This window comes from Zychaea mexicana (assembly GCF_025766255.1).
Source record: "Zychaea mexicana strain RSA 1403 chromosome Unknown BDB00scaffold_31, whole genome shotgun sequence".
Lineage (NCBI taxonomy): Eukaryota > Fungi > Mucoromycota > Mucoromycetes > Mucorales > Lichtheimiaceae > Zychaea > Zychaea mexicana.
In genome coordinates, this window is record NW_026516694.1 from 179,682 (window position 1) to 206,538 (window position 26,857).

At 44.1% G+C, this 26,857-nt stretch overlaps 9 protein-coding genes across 9 annotated transcripts; 3 read left to right on the top strand and 6 right to left on the bottom strand.

Annotated features, from left to right (window-relative positions):
* Nucleotides 1-4,613: 4,613 nt before the first annotated feature.
* On the bottom strand, nucleotides 4,614-5,360 carry BDB00DRAFT_762706 (uncharacterized protein; the record flags this gene model as incomplete). The annotated part of the gene is made up of 1 exon (XM_053119349.1): nucleotides 4,614-5,360. A coding segment is annotated over one exon (747 nt), but the record flags the coding sequence as incomplete, so codon positions are not given.
* Nucleotides 5,361-5,627: 267 nt separating this feature from the next.
* On the top strand, nucleotides 5,628-8,858 carry BDB00DRAFT_871788 (uncharacterized protein; the record flags this gene model as incomplete). Its single annotated transcript, XM_053126869.1, has 15 exons — nucleotides 5,628-5,787; nucleotides 5,890-6,020; nucleotides 6,092-6,301; nucleotides 6,382-6,492; nucleotides 6,569-6,718; nucleotides 6,797-6,939; nucleotides 7,024-7,114; nucleotides 7,179-7,285; nucleotides 7,379-7,437; nucleotides 7,508-7,783; nucleotides 7,851-7,958; nucleotides 8,021-8,172; nucleotides 8,239-8,319; nucleotides 8,388-8,668; nucleotides 8,747-8,858. The coding sequence occupies 15 exons, from the start codon at nucleotides 5,628-5,630 to the stop codon at nucleotides 8,856-8,858; spliced, it is 2,172 nt and encodes a 723-aa protein (XP_052980293.1).
* A 602-nt stretch (nucleotides 8,859-9,460) lies between these two features.
* BDB00DRAFT_820576 (uncharacterized protein) lies at nucleotides 9,461-10,421 on the bottom strand (the record flags this gene model as incomplete). Its single annotated transcript, XM_053123310.1, has 1 exon — nucleotides 9,461-10,421. A coding segment is annotated over exon 1 (563 nt), but the record flags the coding sequence as incomplete, so codon positions are not given.
* Nucleotides 10,422-11,957: 1,536 nt separating this feature from the next.
* BDB00DRAFT_956181 (uncharacterized protein) lies at nucleotides 11,958-14,451 on the bottom strand. Its single transcript, XM_053129653.1, has 7 exons — nucleotides 14,400-14,451; nucleotides 14,157-14,335; nucleotides 13,741-14,063; nucleotides 13,500-13,653; nucleotides 13,182-13,402; nucleotides 12,809-13,098; nucleotides 11,958-12,724 (listed from the first exon to the last, which is right to left on the bottom strand). The coding sequence occupies exons 1-7, from the start codon at nucleotides 14,431-14,433 to the stop codon at nucleotides 12,405-12,407; spliced, it is 1,521 nt and encodes a 506-aa protein (XP_052980295.1). The 5' UTR covers nucleotides 14,434-14,451; the 3' UTR covers nucleotides 11,958-12,404.
* Nucleotides 14,452-18,837: 4,386 nt separating this feature from the next.
* Nucleotides 18,838-20,011, bottom strand: BDB00DRAFT_762546 (uncharacterized protein; the record flags this gene model as incomplete). The annotated part of the gene is made up of 4 exons (XM_053119338.1): nucleotides 18,838-19,138; nucleotides 19,317-19,537; nucleotides 19,635-19,788; nucleotides 19,875-20,011. Coding segments are annotated over 4 exons (813 nt in total), but the record flags the coding sequence as incomplete, so codon positions are not given.
* Nucleotides 20,012-21,221: 1,210 nt separating this feature from the next.
* BDB00DRAFT_820617 (mitotic-spindle organizing gamma-tubulin ring associated-domain-containing protein) lies at nucleotides 21,222-22,405 on the bottom strand. The gene is made up of 3 exons (XM_053123311.1): nucleotides 21,879-22,405; nucleotides 21,686-21,789; nucleotides 21,222-21,594 (listed from the first exon to the last, which is right to left on the bottom strand). Exons 1-3 carry the CDS (start codon nucleotides 21,922-21,924, stop codon nucleotides 21,544-21,546), a joined length of 201 nt encoding a protein of 66 aa, XP_052980297.1. The 5' UTR covers nucleotides 21,925-22,405; the 3' UTR covers nucleotides 21,222-21,543.
* An 87-nt stretch (nucleotides 22,406-22,492) lies between these two features.
* BDB00DRAFT_343508 (F/Y rich C-terminus-domain-containing protein) lies at nucleotides 22,493-24,659 on the top strand. The gene is made up of 5 exons (XM_053117009.1): nucleotides 22,493-22,763; nucleotides 22,848-22,918; nucleotides 23,065-23,168; nucleotides 23,308-23,590; nucleotides 23,700-24,659. Exons 1-5 carry the CDS (start codon nucleotides 22,647-22,649, stop codon nucleotides 24,436-24,438), a joined length of 1,314 nt encoding a protein of 437 aa, XP_052980298.1. The 5' UTR covers nucleotides 22,493-22,646; the 3' UTR covers nucleotides 24,439-24,659.
* On the bottom strand, nucleotides 24,551-26,304 carry BDB00DRAFT_343435 (uncharacterized protein). Its single transcript, XM_053117007.1, has 3 exons — nucleotides 26,165-26,304; nucleotides 24,933-26,032; nucleotides 24,551-24,854 (listed from the first exon to the last, which is right to left on the bottom strand). The coding sequence occupies exons 2-3, from the start codon at nucleotides 25,929-25,931 to the stop codon at nucleotides 24,663-24,665; spliced, it is 1,191 nt and encodes a 396-aa protein (XP_052980299.1). The 5' UTR covers nucleotides 25,932-26,032; nucleotides 26,165-26,304; the 3' UTR covers nucleotides 24,551-24,662.
* On the top strand, nucleotides 25,716-26,430 carry BDB00DRAFT_343467 (uncharacterized protein). Its single transcript, XM_053117008.1, has one exon. It carries the CDS (start codon nucleotides 25,916-25,918, stop codon nucleotides 26,312-26,314), a length of 399 nt encoding a protein of 132 aa, XP_052980300.1. The 5' UTR covers nucleotides 25,716-25,915; the 3' UTR covers nucleotides 26,315-26,430.
* Nucleotides 26,431-26,857: the final 427 nt, after the last annotated feature.

Below are 26,857 nucleotides of genomic sequence, written 5' to 3' on the forward strand. Positions count from 1 at the left end.
TACTTCGCTAACAATACAAGTAGACTACGAGAATCAAAAATGAATAAATAAGTATACAGAAGGTCTTCTATGCCTATGGGGTGTACTCACACGCAGGGCCTTTCCAACAAGTCCGCGAAAGAAAAGGTGTTTCTTTGTTCTTCAAAGTAACATGGATATTTATATGTGTGATACATGATGTGACAATTATTGTTAAGAGAGGGGTGTTGCTATGTTGCTATGTGTGTATATGGTTTTCAGTGTGGTTCAGTAGTCTTAGCGTCGGACTATATGGGTGCTATGTGACCTTCTTCGGCCACAGAAGGAAGAAAAGTCTTTAATTTGATTGGTTTGCGTCAAGAGAGATAAATTCACACACTTATTTAATTCTTGAAAATTTTTCTCTTTCGTCTCTCGCTTTCCTTTCGTCAGGATTTCTATTAATGTCCGAGTAATTGCACATCAGATGGCCTCGAAGGTAACGCCCCAACGAGATGTCCCTCTCACGGGTGTGCAATTGCGACTATAATTGCGTTACCAGATGGCCTCGAAGGTAACGCCCCAACGAGATGTCCCTCTCACGGGTAGCGCACTGAGCCTTCTGCGTTACCAGATGGCCTCGAAGGTAACGCCCCAACGAGATGTCCCTCTCACGGGTAGCGCACTGGGCTCAGTTTATGTATAATTTTTCCCCTTATTTGTGATCGTGTACTGAACCTTTACACTTGCGTCGGTTCCAAGCTTCAAATTATTGTTCAAGTTAAGTATATGCAGTATATTCCGCGTTCTCACTTAAACTAGCCCAACGAAACACGCATCGGCTGCGTCGGTTTTGTTAGACACACACTTTACTTAGGTTAGGATCGTCAAAACACCGATACAGGGCTGCAGACAGCATCGATAGCAAGAGTATCCAGGGGGATTGCTTCACTAGCCAGCCGTCATGGGGTTCCTTGGTTCTCCTGTTAGTTCCGGATATCCAACGTTAGGCTTAATGGTTGCGGGCGAGGACTAGCACTGGTTCATGGAACTTTGAAGTTTGGCCATGTGGACATTATATAACAGCCTTTTGCAAATACATTTTTTCTTTATTGGTCGTCCTCCCTTTGTTTTTACTTTGTAACCCGTTTTATTCCTTAACTATCATAACGAATGTACCTCTTATAAAGAGGAACCTGTATTTAGTTTCTAGATCACATTGATCAAAATATGGATCCATATTACTGGTTTACACCTTATTCTCCCTTGATACTAAATGCACATTCAGTGCAAGAAACATGAAGCACGTGTAGAAGCAAAGCAAATCTGTACTATAGCGACCCAAGAGCTATATGATTCATTCAAAGAATGTTAGCTTGATACTCCACAATATATGTTTCCACTATCACCGCCATCAATATTGAACATCGTCCGCAATATGGAAGAGAGGGTTTCCATGGAATCAGTGATCATCAAGTCGGAAGTTTATTATGCACAGATAAATAACCTGTTTACAGTGCGTGTAAATGTGGCGTTAAAAATAGCCAAAGCTTTCAACATACCTTTGGGATTCATTATACAGTGTTTTCGGAAGAGGCTACACCGACTAACTTGTAAAAGAGATCGTTGAAGTAATACTAAGCAGGAAAAAACGCAAAATTGGCCGAGCTGCGTAAGGCATTTGTTTTACTGCATAGTAATGCAAAATTGACAGGAAATGATGAAAGACTAGCGTTTGATATTTTTACCTGTCCTTGTTGCTTTCATGGTCGCAGTGGAGAAGCCCTATACAGTGCATCTATGATTTTCATTGTATTTGCATGTATTAATATCTCACTGTAGCTAATGCTAGTTTGTAAACAAGAAGAGGCCGTGTAGTATTTATATTATAGGATGTGCTAGAGCAAAAGAAATATTGCATAGGTTATGTGTGACGATTATTCCATTCGGCTTTTTATTCAGTAACACGGTCGTCATACAAAAAGGTAGAAGCAGGATACAAACCTCTCAGATGCCACAGATGGGAGAAGCTATTTACAGTCATGACCAACCGGATCGAAGGGTGGCTTCACAAGATCGTCTTCACATGCCAATGCGGCACTTCAATAATTGTTGCTGTGGTTACGTCTTTGCTGCTGTGGTTCTGTCTTGTTGCTGTGGTTACGCTCTTATTATATGATGACCGACCGATTCGAGGAGATCAACCAAGGTAATATATACCGTCCCAAAATATTTGTCTCAAAAGATAAAGAAGCTTACCCCTTTTTTCCAGCTATCATAGCTGCTTTGCATCGCTGCGAAGAAAACAAACACTGTAGGAAAATTCTTGTAAACACTAAGTAAAGTAACGTTTAAAATTTGATTGTTTTATTTAACGACTCTTTGAACGCTGTGCTTTGTGTGGCAATTTCGCTCGAGTCAGATCAGTGGAGAAAGGGGATGATGAAAACCCTGTGTGCGTAAACAGGGAAAAAGGTTGTGGGGATGGTAGATGATGCTATGAATTGCTGAAGATAGAGTGGAAGAATAAGCAGAAGGAGAGAAAGAAAAGAGAACGGTGTTAGTGGCACTTAGCCAGATTCCTGCGGCAAGGGAGGAGCAATCCATTTAAGTAGCGTGCTGCCAGACTGCTCGTCGTAGTACTGGTGTAGGTCGGAGTCGGGGTGTTGGTGAGCGTCGAGTTCGGCTAGGATTTTGCATACAACTGGCCATTCTGAAAGAAGTAGGTTAATGCGGCGTGGTGACTTTGGCGGGGAGTGGGGTAACTGATTCAAGACAAACGACAGTGGGTCCGGGCTTTGGGACTCTGTGATATATAAACGGCGGTGCATGCGAAGGCAGCGGATAGCGTGGTTTTTGTTGAAATCTGGGGCTTGGCAGGTGTGGCAAGGTTTCCGCTTGCCGCCCGGGAGCCAGCCTAGGCGCCAGCGAATGCATCGACTTCGTTCCCTTCTGGTCATAGGCAGCCACATGATGGGATCGATACAAAGCTTTGGGAGGCAGGCGGTCAGGTTGCGAGCCCCTGTTGGTGCAGCGCGCATGGTGGCGAGTTCCTCGGACAGATATTGCCTGATTGTGGCTTTGAGTATGCGGGTGGTGGTTTCTTCGCGAGGAGCAGGAAGATTCAACCATATTGGTGAGGTGCTGAGTTTGGACCAATGGCTGGCTGCCTGGGAGGCGATGGTAGGGCGTAGTTGAGTAAGTAGTGCGTCTTCCGGTAGATTCTGGGCTCGGTGTAGGAATTTCGTCTGTAAAATGCTCATGCGTGCCTGCATGCTTGGTAGTTTTGCAATGTGGCGCATGACTTTTGTTTCTGAGTGTGTGTGTGCGCCGTAGATCGTTCGGATGCAGGTGCTTTGGATGCGGTCTAGTTGCTTGCTGTGTCTGTGTAAGTGATGTGATTGCTAGCCCATATTCCAATTTGGGTCTGATAAATTGGGCATAGATGCGACTGGCGAGGAGACGGGAGAATCCAGATGGGTTGACACCCATGGCGTTGAGAGTGCGCATGCCGGCTTCCGCCGAAGTTCGGTTCCGAGTAATCATTTGCTTTGCATCCAAACGGCCTTTGTTGTTGACCGGGACCCCAAGGTACACGAAGTAGTCAGCGCGTGGTATAGGTGTGTCATATAGGTTGAATGTGTCGGTCGTGCATGGAGAGTTGACAATGACGCACTTGGCCGGGTTCCAACGATAACCTAGTTGATAGCTGTGTTGTTCGCAGGCGTTGAGCAGGTATTGCATTTCCTCTGGTGTGCCGATTAGGGCAACGTCGTCAGCGTATAGAAGGCAGTTATGCTTGTTGTTGTGGTGGGGTGAGGTGGTGTAACGGTTGGCTGAAAATCATCGCTGTCACTGTCAGATAGGATGGCTGCTCGTGGCGGACGATCCTCGCTGAGTCTAGAAATCGTGGTTGGTAAATCATTGATATACAGGGAATAAAGGAAAGGGGATAAGATGGAGCCTTGTGAAACTCCAGTAGAAGGGGAGAAGCGGCGAGATACATCATTCGATATAAGGATTTCTAGTGACACATTATCAATTAGGTCTTGGATTATTGCAAGGAGAGGAGGGGGTGCACAAGGGCGGAGGAGTTTCCATATCACTTCTCTGTCCACGGTGTCATAGGCTGATTTAATGTCCAAGAAGGCCATCGTGGGGACAGAACCATGGGTGACCTTGTGCATACGGCAGAGCTCTTGTAGACAAAAGGCTTGATCGAGGGCACTTCGAGCTGGGCGGAATCCACCTTGCGCAATATCTAATGGTGGGCTGTGTGTTTGAAGCGGGTCGGTGATGCAGTACTCGAGCAATTTTCTGATTACAGATAACAGAGATATCGGTCGGTAGCTGTCGGCACGGTCTGGAGCGTTTCGTTTGTAAATCGGTATGACTTGTGCAATCCGCCAAGTGATAGGGGTATAGGACGCAAGCCAGCATAGTTGGAAAAGGTTTACTAAGAAGGGTGTGAGCGGTTCGGTTAGTGGTTTTAGCATCTCGCTCCGGACGTGGTCGACCCCTGGTGCCTTTTTGGGTGGCAATCGGTCAATGGCAGATGAAACTGAAGCGGCGGTGATGGGGAATGAGTGTGTATGAGTGGTGGATAGTGGTGAGGTGTTGATGGTAGCAGGATGGTTGGTAGATCGCAGGAGATGCCCATCAAAGACTGATTCCAAGTGTGTTGCCATTGTTTCAGCTGCCGCTTGTGGCCCCTCGGGATGGCTGAATGTTGGTTGAATGGTGCGTCGTTGTCGGATCTTTTTAATCGATGCTGTTGTCTTTCTATAATCATCGGATTCGAGTTTGTTGCAGAACATCAGCCATGTTTCACGGCTGCGTTTACTGATCGCTCTTCTGACTCGTGCTCTAGCCTCTTGGTGTCGTATCCACCATGTCAATTTATTCATACCTATCGCACGACGCCATTTTCGGTAGCAGAGCTCGCGGTGATCGTTTAGGCGTTGGAGTTCGGCAGTCCAGAAGGAATCACGTCGGTGTTGCCCACCAGGTGTTGCTCCAAGTGTGTCATCCATGGTGGTGTACAGTTTGTCGTAAAATTGACTGGTGAGATGCTCAATGATCTCAGTCTGGGTTCGCTCATCTCCGGAAGCATGTGAGTCTGGTGTTGGGTCGAGTATGCGGGAGACATGGTGCTGTGCTTCGGTGCTGAGACTTTGGATGTTATCGGTGAAGGTAGCAAGATACCGTTGGCGAGTGTTGGTGTCTTTGAGTTTGCTGAGTTTCCATAGCCGGCGTTGATGAGCAAGGTTGTTGACTGGATTGGTCGTCGGTTCGAGGGTAAAGCTGAAATGTAGTAGTTTATGGTATGAGTCGAGGGATAGGTCGCTGCGGATCTCTAAGCGTGGGTTGATGCAGTGGTGGGTGCTTAGGAAGAAATCCATGATGCTGCTGCCAGGGTAGCGGATGAATGTCGGGCGGCCCTTGTTTTCGTCTGATCCTAGTAATACCGATGCAGCAGAGCTTAAAGTCGCCCTATAGATTGCGGTTGACAGTCTTTTTTAGTCGAACCGCAAAACCGCAAAACCGCAAAACCTCGGAGCATAAAAATACATGACCTGCTTTCCATTGTAGCAGTCGCATAAGCAGTAGCTCCAGTAAAAACGTGTCTTCACTCCTTCTCTTCTCCATTCTCAAAATTACGAATAAACATGCCACCCAAACGAGCACCAGGTTTCGGCAGCAAGCCAAAAGTATCTTTTTCCAGCTACAGCAGAACTGGCGCGAAAAGAACTGTTAGAATGGCGCAGCCTTTGTATCCTGGAGGCACGCCGAATGTCCCACCACCGCTTCGACAGCCATCATCAAAACGTTTAATCTTGCGCGATTAGGAAACTGATGCTGCTAATAAAAGAAGAAGAGCAGGCAACCGCTACCGTAACTGGGCAGCCATTCTCCCTTCCCTTCTTGCAGCATATAAGCAGGGTTATGGCATCGAGGAACCCAAGCCTCAGGCTTTGGCTCCTATCGAGGATCTTCTTCTTTGCCCTTGCCCTGAGACAAAGAACAAAAAGAGAAGGCTATCACTTGCATTTACAAATGTGGTGGGTATACAACGAATAAACTATGACGATAACAGAACTATGTGCTAAAAGACGTGATCTGATCCAGGTAGTCGAGTTGCCAGAATCCAATACTGCAGCGAGTGCCTAGACCACTCATTGCCCGTGGTTTGATGCGTCGCCACCTCTTCCCTCTGACACCATCTGAGCCGAATCATGCCATACATGTCGAGCAAATGCGTAGTATGCACAACATGCACTATCTTTGTCGCGCTTCTGCTCATGCGATTGCCAACTGGGCCCGCGCAGAGTATCGCTACAAGGTATATTTAGACGAAAGATACATTGATCAACTTAAACTTATCCTGTTTTCATCAAGCTACCGATACCTGCCACTTTTAAGCAGCGACTTAGCGAAGCACTCCCAATGTATGGGAGACTGATGCTTAGCTTAGAAAAGGATCTTAGAAACGGATCTGAGCTACAAAGAGCATGTCCGGCATGCATGTATATGGTAAGTTTGTGCTGTGTTGAAGTTGTAGTACTGTCGTGTTAATATATTGAGGTGGCAATCATCTACATCCTACTAGTCTGGTCCCAAAATTGTCGCTGCAGACGGTAACATGCAACTACGACGCTTTGCGAAAACGAAGGACCCAAAAGACGTCGCATTTACTGATCAAGAAGAAGTGGATTGGTATTGGGTTAAAGATAACCAAGTCGTCCAATACCGTAACGCAGTAAGTTTTTACTTGTCAGATGACAAGAAGCATCATTCTTTCAGTTCCAGCTTAAAATGTATTGTTATCTGTGGTTAGGCAACTGATGGCTGTAGCACGTGGCAAGCTCTCGAGAAGGGCCGCGGGCGTACCGATCATCTAGATCAAAATGGTGCATTTGCATGCACTTGTGGCCATGGCCTTCCTCTGGCCATTACAGACATTACAACGCCTGGTGAACAGTAAGTCAATCTTATTATTATGGCGACATTATTCAGAGTTCAGATCTCTGATCTATTAATTGTTAGATTCACCTACATCCTTAGTTGCTTGAAAAAAGTAACTGAGATGTCATTATATGGATCGAACATTCGCATCATGTATGACGTCGGTTGCAAAATTCGAAAAGCATTACAGGTTGGTTCTACAAATCACTTTTAGTATTAGATCAAATGCAGAGATACTCATGTCTCGTTAATAGGAATCGTTGGATTGTATTAAGGATGTCCCTATTGCTGTCGGTATATTCTACATCACTGGACATGCCCCACGGTGCCAGATCCACTACCATCCTCGCCTCAAGGAAGGGTGGGGAATACAGGATGGTGAGCATCTTGAACGGCTCTAGTCTTTCCTCAATAGATTTGTTGCCATGACACGCAACATGTCGTCTCTCAACAGACGGCTCACCTTGACTATTGCTCTTGACTTTTACATGCAGCAAAGAACAGACAATATTGGTACCATATTTTATCGCTTTACTGATTCATCGCTCATAGAATACATTATTTATACTTGTCATTCTAATAGGTGTGAACCTCCGGCGTAAGTATAAACGCGCTTTGGAACTTAAATCCGATGCTTTGAAGACACTTTTGAAAGCCGGCATTCAAGAAGGTGACGAGAATTCTCTTGCATCAATGGCAAGGAAATGGAAGGAGCACGTGGATGAGACGGTTCAGAGGGACACAAACAACACCCGTCAAGGAGGAAGAATTGGTGCCGCCAGTAGGGCTGTGGAGAACCTGCGCCTGGCCATTGGCATCTATGACCTCATAGAGAGAGCCTTTAAACAGCAGGGAAATGGTACGTATCGATGATCCCTTCATCACATACGTTAGAAAAATTAATATGCAATAATAATATCTTGTAGGCCACAACCGAACCCAAAATCTAGCAGGGCAAAGAAAAGCCGCCCGTGCTCAAGTCGAAAAACAATTCAATAACTATCTTGAAAAGCTTTCAGTGGGTCCACTTTTTGGTAAGGACGTTTTTGTACACGTACACCTAGATCTGTTACTAACATGACAAACATAATAACAGGCTTCGAGCTTTATCCCGACTCTAGCACAGTGCTGAAAAAAAACAGCCACTTTCGTTTCCGTTGTAACATTATTTCGCCTGTGGAAACTAATACACCGTATGACGCGTTTCACGGTTTAAGAAGAGCAAACGAAGAGCTTGAGCTGCTGAAGGTGAGAACTGTGATGAAAGATTAGTTACATAACGTTGTTTCTAATATGCAAACAACAACAAAAAAGGACGAAGCCTCTTCGGTGATCAAGTTCGGCCATAACGTTATAAGTAAGCTTCAAGAGGCCATTGCATCTGTGCCCGAAACTGTACGAGCACCTTCGAACACAGAATCTTGGCAAGAAAAGCAAGGATGAGTAAGCTTTGGAAGCAAAAGTTAGAGCGCGCAGAGGCGTGGATGGAAGAGCAGCAACGACTTCTAGGCAGAATTGCCAATGGATCAGCTTCCATTGATCCTGATATGTTGTCCAGAGGTGCGTCAGTAGTGGTACGAGGTGTTCAGCAGGATGGCGAAGAAGATGACGATGACGAAGAAGGTGGACAGGAGACGGAAGAATTAGCGCCTGACATAGAGGCAGAGAATGACGACGACGACGAGGAGTTGATCGACGATAATGACGACATGTTCATGAACATGTTTCCTGGGATGAAATCCCGGTATAGAAATCAAGTAAACTTTTTCAACAAGAAAGATCAACAGAAACTACTGTCATTATGTTGGATATTTCATGAAAGGTTAAACCGATTGAAGCTCGCCACTCCGTCTGCAACCAACGTAGTAATCGGTGCATTTACATCACTGTTGAAAACAAGCTGCATAGGCACTACATACCGCTTACACATGTAAGTGTGCAATCTATACTAAGATGTAGAGCTCATATCAGATTGTTTAGATATCAAAAGAAAGGCTATGGTAAGATCATTGAGCTTTATTCCAAATTTTGGCACTATCTACTGCTGATAGTTTGAAAGGAAATTGACATTTCGTGAACTGAGTACATAAGCGTTTTTAGATATGTACAGTTTGTTATTTAATGTTCCTTCAGGGTAGGAGCACACCATTAGGTGATCTGTTTATAGGACTGAGAAGGTAAGTGGATTACAGGAACTCGCACCAAAGCATTACAGATCGCAACGATCAGATTATCTTCTTCAGTACCCCTTGTTTAAGTACATATTGAAGTCGATAACCGTAAAAATGTACACACAGTCATAACATGTACATAACGCTATGCATGTACGAACTAGTTCGCCATAGAATGCACATTGCCTTTGCAGTCTTTCTTATGTTCATCTTTACCTACAATGTTTAGTTCTTGCCTTATATCCCTTTTCATATATCAACTTGATCATTCTATATACGATATACCAACCTGGCAATAGATGGCCGCAGTAACGATTAGAAGAATAATAAAGCCTATAACTAAAATATAAAATCTTTCGCTCTTTTTTCTACTTCCTCAATTATCGTCGTCATCACTATACTCCCTACTCTGTCCGTCACCACTGCTGCTACCGTCTTCACCATACACACCATGTTCTTCAGTACTACTATTACTACTATCTTGCTCTGTCTCTTCCTCATCTTCTCCGGCTCCTTCTTCTGCATCTGAATCTGGGCTTTGCTTGCTAAGGAGTCTCGCCCACTCTCGTACTCTTGGCTCATATCTTGCATAAACTAACGACGAGTCGTCGCCGTCATCGTCAGTGATATTACCACGCTCTATGCCGCAGTCGACATTGACGCGCTCCAGCAACGGGCATCCAATCCAGCGGAATGCACGGAACATTGGGCCATAGTTGGCAAGGAACTTGGGTGCCTTCTTTTTCAGTGCAATTCTGACCGCGTCGTTAACGACCAAGGCTTCAGTGGGCGATAGCCGGTCGTAGGCACTGCACGCATTCTCCATTATCATGTTCCCAAAGAAGTGTTTGTACGTCGGGTTAAACAACGACCGTCCATCGAAGGCACAAATGCTGTAAGTGGCATACTTCCAGCAATCGCCAAAGTTTTCATGACTTTCCATGATTGTTGGATCGACATATTAAAACATTTGAAGGTATCTGTGAAGCTGTTTATCCGCACTAACCAAGCAATTGAGCTGGTACAGATGTTTCTTCGCAGCTTTATTCCGGGTTTTGCCTTTAGATCTTTGTGCGTTGGTGCGAGCGTGCTTTTTATCATTCTCTCACTTGTTTAGAATTCGCATCGCTCATGATACCGTCCTTTTTGGTCCAGGCTTGACAGGCCTGAATCGCACCTTATAGACATCAACCAGGTGCCGCTTATAAGTGTTATCCGCCGCAAACTGCGTGGAACACTTGATGCAGTAGTTGTACAGCGGGTATTGCGCTGGCCTGTATTTGTCGGAGTACCACGTTTCCGTTGGCATGTCAGGCGACACTGAGGCAACGTGGGCTGGGGTGGGGGTGGCAAGGGTGGAGTATTGAAAGTGGAGTCGTTGACTGCTTTCATGTTACTGCTTATACATTGGCAATCAATACCATTATAAGTCATTCTTTCTACTAATTGTCAGGATAAACATATGTAGGAACAGTAGCGGAGGACATAGCTTCGACTTTCAGCAGGGAATGCGATATAAAGGATCGAGAAGGATTTCAGCTCCTAAACGAAAACGCTGATTAAAAAACAAAAGTCTGTACCAGCTCCGAATGAAAGCCACAAACTTTGTTCATGCTTATCATATCCTTTTTCGGAAAATGAAAGAAAACCGTACCGATTCATCACAAGAACGTAAGTATCTGGCTCAACCTGTTTGTCGATGTGAAACGAAACGAAGAGATAGCAATATAGAAAAAATAAGGAGTCTAGTAAAATGCCGTCAATGGTAATTTACAATGTATAATGGTATTTAGTGCGATAAAATACATATACCTATCTGCTCAACAGTTTTGTCCGAGCCAGAAGCGTCTGGCATGGTTGCAACGTAGACAGCTGCATCTGCTTCCGTTGCAACCAGAACACGCCTTTTATGACGCCGTAGCCTGAGCAGTTAGATGTTACTACTAAGCACCATTATTCGCACGTATCGCATACTCTGTGATAGTACTTTTATTCCTCTTTATTTTCCTCAAGGTTTTTTCATATCACTTTACCAAACAGGATCGGACTAGAGCGACTATGTTCTATATTACTTACAGTGCTCACATGAGTCATTTTTCTTTCCATTAATAAACTATATTTAATCTACTTTTTACTCCTAGTACTGTAACGAGTGCAAACTGAGCTTGTTGGATTCAATTTTCGAAGGACGAAAATCGGCAATTACTCCGAGACAGCTTTTGGACTTATGTTGATGGCTGGTGCTAAAGTACTGTACAAAAGATAAATCGATCGATCAAAATCTAAAAGTTCTAGCAGCTCGCGCCAGAAGATGGTAAGTTCTGGGTTAGATGACTGGTATTACTGACTTTGATGTGTTTCGAGGATGTGCTGTGGAACCATGAAAGAATAATACAAGGATCGATTCACACAATAGATGAATATAATAGTTGTTAAATGTTTTTGCGTCCATTGTGTGTAGTAGATCACATGTGACATCGTTCTTTCCTCGCCTTTTCTCTTGCTCTCTCTTTCGCTTTTTGGTCGTCTTTCTCCTTTAAATTATCTTGTGATCTCGCTTCTTTCCATGTCATCCAAAAGAAGATTTTTAAAATAATGCATTACGACCCGAAACAGTTTGTACCTTATCGAGTACAAAGTCGATAATAACAGCAATGAAAACGGCTCAAACATATAATTATTACCAACACTAATACGTTAATTTCTTACCCTCTCTTTTCTTAAATCTTCTTTGGGCTAATTAGCAAACCGAGTGATCTCTGCTCTGCTGATAGCCTGGTATGGCAGGGCGTCTTAGTGACTAACTCGAATTTAAAAAACGTACTAACATTAGCAACAAAAGGTATTATCGGGCGAATTTTGGCACGGAAATTTGTGTGCATACGGTAAGATCACACAGAACAACGCAATTCAGTAGAGCTGTGTCCTTAACGGACATTGATAAACATATCGATATTGACTGAGAGTTGCATGTTACAGTATGTACAAAATGTAAGTAGAAACTAATGGTGTATTGGAAGGATGGATTGGTGTATGGGATTAAAACAAAAGGATATATGTAAATGTGACAGGAGTATGTAAAAGAGAAAAGAATATGCATGTGAAAGAGACAGAAGTATGTGCGTGACAGAGACAGAAGTATGTGCGTGAAAGAGACAGAAGTATGTGCGTGAAAGAGACAGGAGTATGTGTGTAAAAGAGACGGAGAAGTAAAACAGATGTGACAGCATATGGAAAGTGAAGAGTTAGGTATAAATGATACATGATGACAGAAATGATAGGAGATATGTGTGAGAGCAGAAGGGCTAATCAATCAGTGCGATTTTTTTTGTTTTTTGACGAATTTTTGGAAGATGATGTAGATGGCGAATTTTGAGCGGCAGTAGTGACGAATGACGGAGGGACAAGGGTCGAACCGGCCCCAGAAACTGAAAGGCCTACTCGCGCATTCGTGCACAGATCCAGGGTATCATCAACAATTGCTTTACCGATGGCAGCAAGCTCTAGCAAAGACAGCATGCGCCCGGTGTAGTCGTCACTGCTTGTGGGATACAGGAGCTCGTTCGTTCTTCTCACTCTTGTTACATATCCTTTTGGCATATCCACATCCATCATCGTAATGCCGTTACCTAATTGGCATCGGTTGTCTTTTGGTTAGCTTTACTTGAATATCGACACAGTGTATATCAAATTTTATATGTTGATGTACATACCATTCACATTGTAGCCAAGGACATGTGCTTTGCGTAAGATCGAAGATCTATGTTTGACAATTGCGCATAACATGTCTCTCAAGACCATTGGCAACTTCAACTTTGAGTCGTGAAACTCTTTTGTATAATCGCGATTCGCACCCGCTTCGAGCCCACCAAACTCAAGATCGCTAGCAGTGTAAATAGTATCGAGCCTTCTTCCGATCCTCTCGCGCTCAATTTCTTCGACAGCAGAAAGCTTGCGCTTGCAATTTAAAGCTGCTGCATTGGAGATGCTGGTTTTCTCCATACTTAGAAAGAATAAAAGCCTTTATCAATACCGTAATCATATCTCTGTTATTTGCCCTGGTTTCAAAGTACACCATTCACTTACCCCAATGCTTCGATCCCTGAATTATGGTAAATGGTGTTTACCAAACTCCACAAGTAGTAGAGCCGATCGGTCTCGAGAAAGCCTTTGGTATTTGTTTTCGCGCCCGGTATGAAGAATTTGGCGGTCGTTATCAAGGTCTGGAAGAGCCAGGCGAGGAGCGGTTGCTCGATCGGATGGTGCTCTATACCTTGGGCAAATTTATATGCTTCCAACGCGGATTTCTACATACATATTTGCGATTATCATGAAGCTAAGTCAGCGAAACAAGTCAAATATATGCAACAGCCACTTGCAGCACCGCGTACACAATAACCTTACCAAACTTTCCATCTCGGCGAACTTTGCTTTGAGATCGGATGGAGGTTCCCGGATGATGGGATCCCCGAAATCGCGCAGCTCCTCTAGTTCCTCGGTGTTGAAATAACCTGCCCAGTTAAGGTCGTCAACATCCAGAATGAATGATAGCGCAGGACTATATAAAATGATTAATTTGACTCTATTCTCTTTTAACTAGGTCTTTCTCTTTTTTCTTGTGAATGAGATATGGATTAGCACTTACTGGATGTAGTTGAGCGTTTCAACGAATTTTTTCATTTGACTTTCGACGCTCCACGGCTCAACATCTTCTGCCGATGCCCGTCGCTTGGTCGCTTCAAGTATCCAACACTTGGCCGGATCGAGTTGCTCATACAGTTTGAGGGCACTGTCTTTGTCGGCTTTGGACAGCTTGGATTTTAGGGTGGGCGGATTGGTGGAGGATGAGGGGACAGAAGAAGGCGTGGATGTTGATGTGGACGTTGGTGCTATTGCTGCTACTTCATTACTGTCAGATTTTCCTTGAGTATGTTCCTCTACAAACTTCCACGATGGCTGTTTTTCGCTCTAACATTGTGCATAGAATAAAAAACGGTCAGTAAACTAAAAAAGACGCGCTTTGCGTTGGCCACGGTTATCGAAAGCCTATTTAGCACGTACAATCGATATTTTTAGCTTTTCTGCTTGGCTTCGGATCCTTTTCAACCACACATTCTTATAGTCAAAGCTTCTATCTTGCTCGGAAACTTCTTGCAAAATGTGTTTTTGGTTGGCGTAAAGTACAGATTGTAGATCCACGGCTTTGTTTTCTTCGCAGCGATGCAAAGCAGCTATGATAGCTGGAAAAAAAGGGGTAAGCTTCTTTATCTTTTGAGACAAATATTTTGGGACGGTATATATTACCTTGGTTGATCTCCTCGACTCGGTCGGTCATCATGTAATAAGAGCGTAACCACAGCAACAAGACAGAACCACAGCAGCAAAGACGTAACCACAGCAACAATTATTGAAGTGCCGCATTGGCATGTGAAGACGATCTTGTGAAGCCACCCTTCGATCCGGTTGGTCATGACTGTAAATAGTTTCTCCCATCTGTGGCATCTGAGAGGTTTGTATCCTGCTTCTACCTTTTTGTATGACGACCGTGTTACTGAATAAAAAGCCGAATGGAATAATCGTCACACATAACCTATGCAATATTTCTTTTGCTCTAGCACATCCTGTAATATAAATACCAGCGTTGACGAATTTCGCCAACCGCAATTTTCGCCAAGTGGCGAAAATACCTTTTTCGCCTTGGCGAAAAATAGTGCTTCATAATTTTCGCCTGGCGAAAATTGGCGAAAATTGCGGGTAATTCCCCGCTACATTTTTTTTTTTTGATTGAGTATTGTGTACCACCCCAATAAGCAGTTAAATAAATAAATTTCATCTTCAAAAGTAAAATGGTTTACTCCCTCGATAATAAAGAAAAGAGAAGATTACAAGATAAATATATTAAACGGTCAATGCGAGGTTCTTATTAGTCAGGTCTTCATTGACTCGTGCCAAAAGCATGCTGCAGATTGATGTTTATGACAAATCTGCTGCGCAGCTGTTGCGCAGCTGCTAAGTAGTTTCTGTGCGACAGCGAAATAAGTTTTCACCCCCTCCCTTTAACAGATTTAGATTTTCATATGTATTTCCAAATAAAGTAATTGATTTTTCGCCTCTAATTTTCGCCTTTTTTCGCCTTTTTTTCGCCTATTTTCGCCCTGGCGAAAAACCCCAAAGATTTTTCGCCTGGCGAAAAATCAACGCTGATAAATACTACACGGCCTCTTCTTGTTTACAAACTAGCATTAGCTACAGTGAGATATTAATACATGCAAATACAATGAAAATCATAGATGCACTGTATAGGGCTTCTCCACTGCGACCATGAAAGCAACAAGGACAGGTAAAAATATCAAACGCTAGTCTTTCATCATTTCCTGTCAATTTTGCATTACTATGCAGTAAAACAAATGCCTTACGCAGCTCGGCCAATTTTGCGTTTTTTCCTGCTTAGTATTACTTCAACGATCTCTTTTACAAGTTAGTCGGTGTAGCCTCTTCCGAAAACACTGTATAATGAATCCCAAAGGTATGTTGAAAGCTTTGGCTATTTTTAACGCCACATTTACACGCACTGTAAACAGGTTATTTATCTGTGCATAATAAACTTCCGACTTGATGATCACTGATTCCATGGAAACCCTCTCTTCCATATTGCGGACGATGTTCAGTATTGATGGCGGTGATAGTGGAAACATATATTGTGGAGTATCAAGCTAACATTCTTTGAATGAATCATATAGCTCTTGGGTCGCTATAGTACAGATTTGGTTTGCTTCTACACGTGCTTCATGTTTATTGCGCTGAATGTGCATTTAGTATCAAGGGAGAATAAGGTGTAAGCCAGTAATATGGATCCATATTTTGATCAATGTGATCTAGAAACTAAATACAGGTTCCTCTTTATAAAGAGGTACATTCGTTATGATAGTTAAGGAATAAAACGGGTTACAAAGTAAAAACAAAGGGAGGACAACCAATAAAGAAAAAATGTATTTGCAAAAGGCTGTTATATAATGTCCACATGGCCAAACTTCAAAGTTCCATGAACCAGTGCTAGTCCTCGCCCGCAACCATTAAGCCTAACGTTGGATATCCGGAACTAACAGGAGAACCAAGGAACCCCATGACGGCTGGCTAGTGAAGCAATCCCCCTGGATACTCTTGCTATCGATGCTGTCTGCAGCCCTGTATCGGTGTTTTGACGATCCTAACCTAAGTAAAGTGTGTGTCTAACAAAACCGACGCAGCCGATGCGTGTTTCGTTGGGCTAGTTTAAGTGAGAACGCGGAATATACTGCATATACTTAACTTGAACAATAATTTGAAGCTTGGAACCGACGCAAGTGTAAAGGTTCAGTACACGATCACAAATAAGGGGAAAAATTATACATAAACTGAGCCCAGTGCGCTACCCGTGAGAGGGACATCTCGTTGGGGCGGTACCTTCGAGGCCATCTGGTAACGCAGAAGGCTCAGTGCGCTACCCGTGAGAGGGACATCTCGTTGGGGCGGTACCTTCGAGGCCATCTGGTAACGCAATTATAGTCGCAAAATGCACACCCGTGAGAGGGACATCTCGTTGGGGCGGTACCTTCGAGGCCATCTGATGTGCAATTACTCGGACATTAATAGAAATCCTGACGAAAGGAAAGCGAGAGACGAAAGAGAAAAATTTTCAAAGAATCAAATAAGTGTGTGAATTTATCTCTCTTGACGCAAACCAATCAAATTAAAGACTTTTCTTCCTTCTGTGGCCGAAGAAGGTCACATAGCACCCATATAGTCCGACGCTAAGACTACTGAACCACACTGAAAACCATATACACACATAGCAACATAGCAACACCCCTCTCTTAACAATAATTGTCACATCATGTATCACACATATAAATATCCATGTTACTTTGAAGAACAAAGAAACACCTTTTCTTTCGCGGACTTGTTGGAAAGGCCCTGCGTGTGAGTACACCCCGTAGGCATAGAAGACCTTCTGTATACTTATTTATTCATTTTTGATTCTCGTAGTCTACTTGTATTGTTAGCGAAGTATTCGCACTTCCCCTGTTGTATTATCGTACTTTGTATATTCTGCCGATTGTATTTCGATTATGGTCTAGAGCTGCCATACGATTGGACTATTTTCAACCGTTTATTAAGGTAGTTAGTTTGCTGGAACTTTTGCCGTATCCCTTCTATTTGGCTCACATGGCAGGGCTTTTTCTATCAGGTCCTGTCGCTGTTACTAATCCCCCCTCGACATTACACTTCTCTCTTTACCGTCCAAGTTTGCTTAGAGAGTGTGTATTTTCTTTACGGATTATCTGTATCATCAGTGCCCAAAATGCAATAGCTATACAGTAGGCGCTCGCTAAGCCGATCACTTCTAAGCCGATATTCTCGCTAAGCCGATCACTTTTCAAAATTACCGACCCGGTAAGCATTGAATATCGAGCTTGCTCGGTAAGCCGATCACCGATCATTTCTCTGTGACATATCGGCTTATGTAGACCAATAAAATCATAGTATTTCATCTCTTAATATATCTGAGACATGCGGAAGTCGAACAAGCGATCAAAATGTTTACTGTGTATATAGTATCAACAGACGAAGACCCCACTCATTATATCGGGCTTCGAATTCGATAAGCCGATCATTCGCTAAGCCGATCACTTTTGGGTCATGACCGAGGTGATCGGCTTAGCGAGCGGCTACTGTAATGCATTACGACCCGAAACATTTTGTACTTTATCGAGTACAAAGTCGATAATAGCAGCAATGAAAAAAGCTCAAAGATATAATTATTACCAACACTAATACGTTAATTTCTTACCCTCTCTTTTCTTAGATCTTCTTTGGGCTAATTAGTCAAACCGAGTGATCTCTGCTGTGCTAGCAACCTGGTATATGGCAGGGCGTCCAAGTGACTAACTCAAAATTTAAAAAGCCTTCAAACATTAGCAACGAATTTTGGCACGGAAATTTGTGTGCATACGGTAAGATCACAGAGAACAACGCAATTCAATAAAGCTGTGTCCTTGATGGACGTTAATAAACATATTTATTTTGACTGGGAGTTGCATGTTACAATAAATGTACAAAATGAGCATAGCAACTTATGGTGTATGTGAAGGATGGATGGGTGTATGAGATTGTGACAGAAGGATATATATTAATGAGACACGAGTAGGTATGTATAGAGACACGAGTATGTGTGTAATAGAGACAAAAAGTAAAACAGAAGTGGCAGCATCTAATAGGAGAGCATATTTAAATGGGGGAAAAGCGAGATTTATTATTAAATGATACATGAATGACAGAAATGGTAGGATGAATGTTTGAGAAAGACGATGAGAGCAGACGAGCTAGTGCGATTTTTTTGTTTTTTTGACGAAATTTTTGACGCTGTTGTAGACGGCGATTCTTGAGCGGCGGTAGCAATGAATGATGGAGGGACAAGAGTCGAACCGGCCCCAGAAACTGACATGCCTACTCGCGTATTCGTACACAGATTCACAGTATCATCAACAATCGTCTTAGCATTGGCAGCAAGCTCCAGCAGAGATAGCACGCGCCCGGTGTAATCGTCACTGCTTGTGGGATACAGGAGCTCGTTCGTTCGTCTCACTCTTGTTACATATCCTTTTGGCATATCCACATCCATCATCGTAATGCCGTTACCTAATTGGCATCGGTTGTCTTTTGGTTAGCTTTACTTGAATATCGACACCGTGTATATCAAATTTTATTTGTTGATGTACATACCATTCACATTGTAGCCAAGGACATGTGCTTTACGGACAATTGCGGATAACATGTCTCTCAGGAACATTGGTAACCTCAACTTTGCGTCGTGAATTTCCTTCGTGTTATCCCGATTCGCTGCTGCTTCTAGGCCACCAAACTCAAGATCGCTAGCAGTGTAAATTGTATCGAGCCTTCTTCCTATTTTTTCGCGCTCAATCTCGTCGACAGCAGAAAGCTTGCGCTTGGAATTTGCTGGCTGACTGGTCTGGCTTCGGTTGGATCGGATGGCTGGTAGAGACCTCTGGGGCATCATCCGGTTGCTACGTGACAACCAACTTAGAACTGGTACGGACAAGGGGAATGCTGCTGCATTGGAGACGCTGGCTTTTTCCATATCTAGAAAAATAGAAGCCCTTATCAATACCGTAATCATATCTCTGTTATTCGCCCTGGTATCAAAGTACACCATTCACTTACCCCAATGCTTCGACCGCTGAATGATGGTAAATGGTGTTTACCAAACTCCACAAGTAGTAGAGCCGATCGGTTTCGAGAAAGCCTTTGGTGTTGGTTTTTGCACCTGGTATGAAAAATTTGGCCGTGTTCATGAGGGTTTGCGAGAGCCAGGCGAGGAGTGGTTGCTCGATTGGGTGGTGGTGTATACCTTGGCCGAACTGATATGCTTCCAACGCCGTCTTCTACATACACATTTGCGATTATCACGAAGCTAAGTCAGCGAAAGAAGTCAAATATATGCAACAGCCACTCGCAGCACCGGGTATACAATAACCTTACCAAACTTTCCATCTCGAAGAACTTTGTTTTAAGCTCGGATGGAAGCTCCCTGATGATTGGATCGCCAAAAGTGCGCAGCTCCTCAAGTTCGTCAGTGTTGAAATATGTTTCCCAGTTAAGGTCGTCAACATCCAGAATGAATGATAGCGCAGGACTATATAGAATGATTAATTTGACTTGATTCTCTTTTAACTAGGTCTTCCCCCTTTTTTTGTGAAAGAGATATAGAGTGACACTTACTGAACATAATTGAGCGTATCGACGAACTCTTTCATCTTACTTTCGACACTCCACGACTCAACATTCTCCGCCAATGCCCGTCGCTTCGTCGCTTCCAGAATCCAACACTTGGCCGGATCGAGTTGCTCATACAGTTTGAGGGCACTGCTTTGTCGACTGCCCAAGGCCTGGGTTTTTGAAAAAGTCAAGAGAGTGATAGAGCATGATGTTGGTGTATGTTGATGCTATTGTTGTCAGAAAGTTGCGAGGGAAGGAAAGAGTAAAGGAAGAGAGGAATGACTTTGCTAGCGGTGGATGATAGAATGTAAATATATAGAAGTGCATGCGCAGCGGTCTAGAACAAGTTTTTGCGTTGCAACAGAGAGCTCGGTTACTCTTCCGATCGTATGATTTTGTTGCATGAATGTTACTCTATGCATTACGTGACAATGTCGTCAAAATTTATGCAAAAAATGTAGTGTATGTGATTAAGATCCATGTGTCAGTGATGATAAACTTGCGACATTTGCATAAAGTGACGTTCATGTAGAGTAAGTGTATTGACTTTAGTAACTCTAGTGCTACATTATTATCCCATATCGCTGATATGACGTCTCGGTGTTAATTACAGTACCATTCAATAAACACCATCCTAAAGAAACAAATTGCCATTTGTAGCCCTTTCGGACACCTGGAACGACCCTCCGAGGGTCTGCAAGGTCTCAAAAGGTCTAATTGGTAAACTGAGATATTAGATGCATGCATGAACTACTGATGTTGTCACTGCCGGTCCCGAACATGTGCTAATAGCAGACATCAGCATGTGAAAGATACGGTGTCGCATGTCGCTCAAAAAAAAAGACGATGGTGTGCAAAGGGGCATGATGAAGAGAATCATGGAACGGATGGTGGCTAACCGCGATTGACATATGTATCGCTGGTCCGGAACCGCTTACAGAAATCCCTCCTCCATCTTTCTTCAGCACTCGATAGTTTTCTTCAGCGATAATTAGGGCCTTGTGTAACATATACAATCTTTGTTATGAATTTGGAAAAGTCTCATTAAGAACCTGCTTTGCATCGTGTGTTATCTGGGTTCTTTGTCTGACGAAATTCCCAAGATCTTGTGATCTCTCTCTGACAGTGCAGTTTATGGTTTGAGTGACTTGATGTGCTGTCTTACTCTACAAATATGATCGCCAGAGCAGATGGCGCGGGATCGCATTTCCATTGTGCAGACAAATGTGTCACATGCAGAGAATAAGCAAAACACGATTTGCTGCTTTAGACGGCTGTGCTGTATCATGTCGCTAATGATATAGCTGTCAAATGTGGGCAAGTGTTGTAACGTTCTTTTGCATTGATGTAATTCGAGCTGCGAGGACCATCGACAGGCTTCATCGTCGCTGATGCGAGGGACAATGATTATTTATACTAATGTTATTCTGGGCTTATGCGCTTGGCACCGGCCTGTGGACAAGATTGACAGTGGCATTTAATTGGGAAACATATTTGACCGGATGCTGATAATGACAGTAGGACATTTAATGCTGTTGAAAAGATAGCAGGGTATAATAAAGAGATACAGCATGGCATGGCTACCATTTCTTGGTTTCTATTTAGTGGTAAGATAGTGTAACCGCCTCTTCAGATATCGTTTCCTCGTCCTCATGTTTCTTGAGCTTCTTTCCTACAACAGCGTCTGTGCCTCCTTTTGTTTCCGTAGCTCTTTGATCACGTCCTAACGTTTACATGGTATTAAATTAATGGGTCCGAACGATAGAAAGAAGTGAGACGAAACACAGCAGTATATTTTTTTTGGTCATTTTTACCGCCAAGGCTTCTGGATTAACACCTCTCTCGCACATTGACACGCACAGGGCCAACGTGTCGCGATCCAAACCAGTGTCCAACATGGTCGCCATTTCCAACAAAACTATTATCAAAAAGTAGTGCGCTGTATTGTTATTGCTTTTATTCAACTGGGTGGAATGTAATAAAATGAGAGAGGGATTGACTACTTGCTGTCAAGAGTTTCTTTGACATTGCTTGATCGGGCTGCACTGTCCATGTTGACTTCTTTTATTTTCAATGGGGAAAAAGCAAGGATAACAATAAGGAAAGGGAACTGAGTTCCTATGGAGGATAATTTCGGTCATTTATACTATCTGCCAGTGGGCTCTCTTTTTCCCAGCAACGCAGATCCTGAAGTATGACTCGTGTATTTTTTTTCGCTCTTGCACAGTTTGCGCAGGCAAAAATCCGGTGCTAAGGGAACCGGCAAAGGGAGAGGACCATGAAGGCTGATGTTTGCCCACTTAGCCCACACCCGCCAGTACCACTCCGGCTTGCCCTTGCGCTCTCTCTCTCCCACAACAACGACAAAAAACCACAATGGCTTCCGTCGGTGAAGGAAGGGGCTTTAAAACGCCCAGCTGTGTGCGTAAAGTTCTTTTCTTCTTCTTTCCCTTCCCTCCAATCTTGAGAATCAACCCCATCTTAGGTTTTTGAGGAGAAACAGAGGAAGAAGAGAAAAGGAAGGAAAAAAGGCGAATAAATTTTTTTTTTTCTTGCTCTACTCCTCTTGAAGTCCCTCTCCCCCACCCCACCCAACTTACAACCTCAACCAAAAGGGTAAAATAAAAAAGAAACGACGGTCTTTTCGCTTTCCTTTTCCATCACCACCACCAACACCTCCTCCTCTTCTTCTTCCTCTTCTTCCCTTTCTTTCCCTTTCTCTCTTTTTTTTCTACGGATAATTTTACACACGAACCCTACAACAGTAAATAAACCATGTCCTCGCCACCCCCACCGCAGAAAGAACAACATCAGCAGCAGCAGCCAGCGTCCTCTGGTTTCTCTGAAGATAAATATAAGAAATTAAAGCGAAAACTGCGTGATATCATGGAGGTGTGTACACAAGCTCAAATTAAAATACGCGTTCATTTTTTCAAGTCGTTCATCATTTATTAATCTCCATGTCACAAAAAAAAGGTTAACGAATCCATGACCAAGGAGTATGTGCGCGCCAAAAAGAAGATTCAGACTTTGACGTTTGAGAGAAAGTAAGACATTTCCACACCTATTGGCACAATATACGCACGATGGCAATGTTTGCTCACTGTATTCATCAATCCAATTCAACTCCAACGCACACTCCAACGCAATTCCAATCAACTCCATAACCGAAAACCGAAAATGAAAAATAAAGCCTCTTGTTGGACAACATAACGCGGATGGAGGGCCATTCGTCCGATGATAATAGCAGTGACGTGCCTAGCGATTTGTCAGACACAGAAAGCGATCTAGAAGAAGGTGAGAGAAAAAAAAAGTGTAAAGAGAGAGAGAGAGAGAGAGAGCGCGCGCGCGCCGTGCACGCGGACTTTTTTTTTCCCAGTTTCTCTCACACACTACACATTTCTTTTTTTTTTTCCAATGGGGTGCCCCGTTTCAGGTACAATAACAACAACGAGTCATAGACGCGTATTATCCGAAAGTCCATCTCAAAACCGCGACTCGGCAACGGTGGCTTCGGCACCACCCAAACGCTCAAAGTTGTCGCGTCTTCCCACAAAGACACGTCGAGTACAACCGATCGATCGAGATGAACAAGGTCAGCCGCGGCTACCTCAACAAATCGGCGTGTTGACTGTATTGGATCTCGGCAAAATTGTAAGCGACCGTGATACCTTCCACAATGAGCGATACATCTTCCCGGTCGGTTATACTGTCAGCAGGTTAGTGGAATTGGCGTTACTCCCCCATTTTTCCCCCCTTATTATTTTCAACAGCAAACAACACACAACCGGAAATTTTACTTACCCACTATGTATACACCATGGTCAGAACGTACCCGAGTATGAAAGATCCAAGCAACAACACAGTAATCACATCAACAATCACAGACGGTGGCGACGGTCCACGGTTTCATGTTATTGCAGCTGATCAGCCTGACGAGCCCATCATCGCCAATTCAGCCACTGGTGCTTGGACGGTGGTCGTAAGAAAGTCCAACGAAATTCGGCAGCGGGAACACTCCAACTCGGCCAGTGGGCCGGATTATTACGGATTCAAGCACCCAACGATCGCCAAACTGATTCAAGATCTGCCAGGCGCTGAGAATTTACGGCATTACGTACCCCAGAGCTTTGAGGAAATGGAGCCACGCGCTGCCAAGGGAGTGATGGCTGCAGCAGAAAAGAAACGCGGCAATTTGGAGCAGATGGGGAATGCGAATCGACGCGCACCTAAAGTCGACGGAAGTGAGGATGGGATGCTTGTGCAGGAGGACGGGATGATGATGGACGTTGTCAAGGAGACAGCGTCGTCATCGGCGTCATCACCACCTGCCGTGTCTATGGACATGGATGATCATACAGCGACTTTGTCGCCACCACCGTCGTCGTCATCACATTATCAACAGCAATCATCAACGGATAAAGCAGAGGCAGAAGCACTGCCATCGAGCACAACCACAACACAAGCACCCTCTTCAGCCTTACGTATGCAGGATTTACTGTCATCAACAACGCCACAAGAAGAGGAAGACGAGGTTGATCAATTGGGAAACAGTGAAGGGGAATAATTGGCCGGCCAGCACCTATAAATAAGAACAACATTACCGCCCCGCTACCTGACGATGCCACGACCTTATCATCATACACGACACACACACCTATGATACACTATACACATAGCTTTGTATATATTTAAGATATTTTATATAATGTAAAGTTCCGCGCCCTTACTACTGTACTATTTGTTTCTTTCTTAATCTTTTGTTTTATTTTTTTTTCTGCCCTTTTTCTTTTAAATGTCAAAGAAAATATCTGCATCGGCGTTTGTCGTCATTACGCTCAATTCGCCATTTCCGCTCAAACGCATGCCCCGCTTTTCGTATGATTCGTTTCGATCGTAATCGAAATTCTCTGGCGCGTCATGTACGTTGACCGCATTATCTTTGGATGTCGTGAATGTGATGCTGCCCTCATATTCTCTTGTCTATATACAAAAAAGATATAAATTACTATCGTCCTGTGCGATGTGACAACATGGAGGGGCGGAGAGAAACTGGCTTACCATATGAACCGTCACTGGTGAATTGCCCGTGGTAAGCTGTGTATGTCCGTTCTTGACCTGTTCGACGTGAATATCGATCGGAGCATTCGACGTCTTTGCAACCAGCGAATCTTGCGCCACCGCATGGTTCACTTGGATCCATCCATTGGACGAAATGATGGATGCCTTGTCAGATGACACCTTGTCGATACGAACCTCTGCGTTGGTTGTTTCCACGTGGACCCTGTCATCGCCCTGAAGCAGATCTGCTTGAACGACGCCGTTGGCATTGATCAAATCAATGTAATGCTTGGACAAGATATTCGCTGCATGAATTGCACCATTGGCTGTCTCCAAGTGGACAGTATCGCGCGCCTCAATGTCGCCCGAAGACATGTGGATATCTGCATTGGCAGTTTGTAGCGTCAAACGTTTACCTTCCCACGCGTTGCTCAAGTCGATGGGCGCATTGGTGGTCCTGAGATCTGTCAAGTCCATGTGAGACTGTGGGTCCATCACCTTGATGGGTACATTGTTGATCGAGAGGCGTAGTTGTTCGGCTTTGTCCGGTAGGTAAATCTCCATATCCACTTGGACGCAGTGGTCGCCTTGTTGGGGCAGACGGATCGTTAATTGCGTTTGTCGGCCATCATGCAGCTCATACGACAACTCCTCGACAAGGGATGGGGTCACATGGATTTGAGTCTGGATCGAACCTTCTTGGCCACTGTCTGCCATGCTGTGCACAATGACGGACCCACTTGAAACATGCCCTTCCACCGAGATCCACACATCCTTTTCAACATTGATCGTTTCTGGCATATCGTCCCAAGTAACGCTTGCATGGCACGACAGATCCGGCGATGGTGGAGTGAAGCGGATGGTATCGCTGTATTTCAGTATGACTAGCCATATTAGGATAGCCAGGAATAAGCACTTGCACCATTTCTTGCAGCATCCTGGGTCCGCATCGTCGCCACTGTCGTCCTCGTTATGCGAGTGCAATGCTTGGCGGATCATCCGGGATGCGCCGGACTCGCCACTTGCTCCTCTTCCTCGACTGCGTGGTTGATTGTAAGACGGCTCATGACTCTGTTGTTCTTCGTCGTCATTGTTGCCATCTTGCCAATCACGGGGTATATCTGCTTGTGTTATTTATTTTTGGAAAAAGAAAAAGAAAAATCCGTCATCAATCCCGTGCCAAGAAAGGAGACACATCTTTGTTTCTTGATGTGTCGACTAAACAAACTTACGAGGATTGGTCCACTTTGATTGTCTTCGTGGCTGTTCCGACCGTTGTAGTGGGTGTTGCGGTTGTTGTTGTTGCTGTTGATATTGTTGTGGTGGTGAAGAGGGGCTCACATAGGTTCGCGACGGATCCAGAAGACCTGGTTGCACGGTAACAGTGCCATAGTCGGTGGAACTGGACGTGGATCTCGGTGGAGGCGGCGAGTACGGCGGAGGCGGTCCCGATGGAGTCGTCGGTGTCACCTCGTCCGGCTTGTGTATGACGTTTGTATCAAATGCTTTAGGCGGTGGCCCAGCCGGTAATGCTTGTCTACCACCACCACCACCACGAGCGCTGCTGCTGCTACTTGCGCCAGCGGGGTCTCCTTGTCTGTTATTGTTGTAGTCTATAGCATAGTATACCCATCCCGCCGCCCCACGGCGACATATTGAAAAAGTTGGTATGTTTTCAGGAACACAGCACTCTTAGAAAGAACCGCATTGACAGTGTAAATACCTGAATAGTTGTAGTATGATTTCGGATTGTGATTGTCGTAACCTGACATTGGGGGCGGATGAATGGAGAGAAAAGAACTAAAACAACAAAAAAAGAATAAGGAGAACAGTAACTAAACGAAAATATTGTTTATGTACAGGAGTGAGAGAGAGAGAAAGCTTGGGTAGAAAGAATTCTTTCTTTGCCTATCCCTTGGCACGGT

Bases quoted from the DNA above. Each gene is read 5' to 3' on its own strand.
- BDB00DRAFT_343435 (XM_053117007.1), bottom strand. From the start codon at position 25,931: ATGATCCGCCAAGCATTGCACTCGCATAACGAGGACGACAGTGGCGAC. The intron at 24,855-24,932 runs GTAAGCCAGTTT...TTTTGTATATAG, and splicing joins CACCAGTGACGGTTCATATG to ACAAGAGAATATGAGGGCAG.
- BDB00DRAFT_820617 (XM_053123311.1), bottom strand. From the start codon at position 21,924: ATGGACAGTGCAGCCCGATCAAGCAATGTCAAAGAAACTCTTGACA. The intron at 21,790-21,878 runs GCAAGTAGTCAA...TTTTGATAATAG, and splicing joins TGTCAAAGAAACTCTTGACA to TTTTGTTGGAAATGGCGACC. The intron at 21,595-21,685 runs GTAAAAATGACC...TGTAAACGTTAG, and splicing joins TTAATCCAGAAGCCTTGGCG to GACGTGATCAAAGAGCTACG.
- BDB00DRAFT_956181 (XM_053129653.1), bottom strand. From the start codon at position 14,433: ATGATGACCGACCGAGTCGAGGAGATCAACCAAG. The intron at 13,403-13,499 runs GTAAGGTTATTG...ATATGTATGTAG, and splicing joins TCGCCGAGATGGAAAGTTTG to AAATCCGCGTTGGAAGCATA. The intron at 13,099-13,181 runs GTAAGTGAATGG...ATTCTTTCTAAG, and splicing joins TCAGGGATCGAAGCATTGGG to TATGGAGAAAACCAGCATCT.
- BDB00DRAFT_343508 (XM_053117009.1), top strand. From the start codon at position 22,647: ATGTCCTCGCCACCCCCACCGCAGAAAGAACAACATCAGCAGCAGCAG. The intron at 22,764-22,847 runs GTGTGTACACAA...CACAAAAAAAAG, and splicing joins AACTGCGTGATATCATGGAG to GTTAACGAATCCATGACCAA. The intron at 23,169-23,307 runs GTGAGAGAAAAA...GCCCCGTTTCAG, and splicing joins AGAAAGCGATCTAGAAGAAG to GTACAATAACAACAACGAGT.
- BDB00DRAFT_343467 (XM_053117008.1), top strand. From the start codon at position 25,916: ATGCTTGGCGGATCATCCGGGATGCGCCGGACTCGCCACTTGCTCCTC.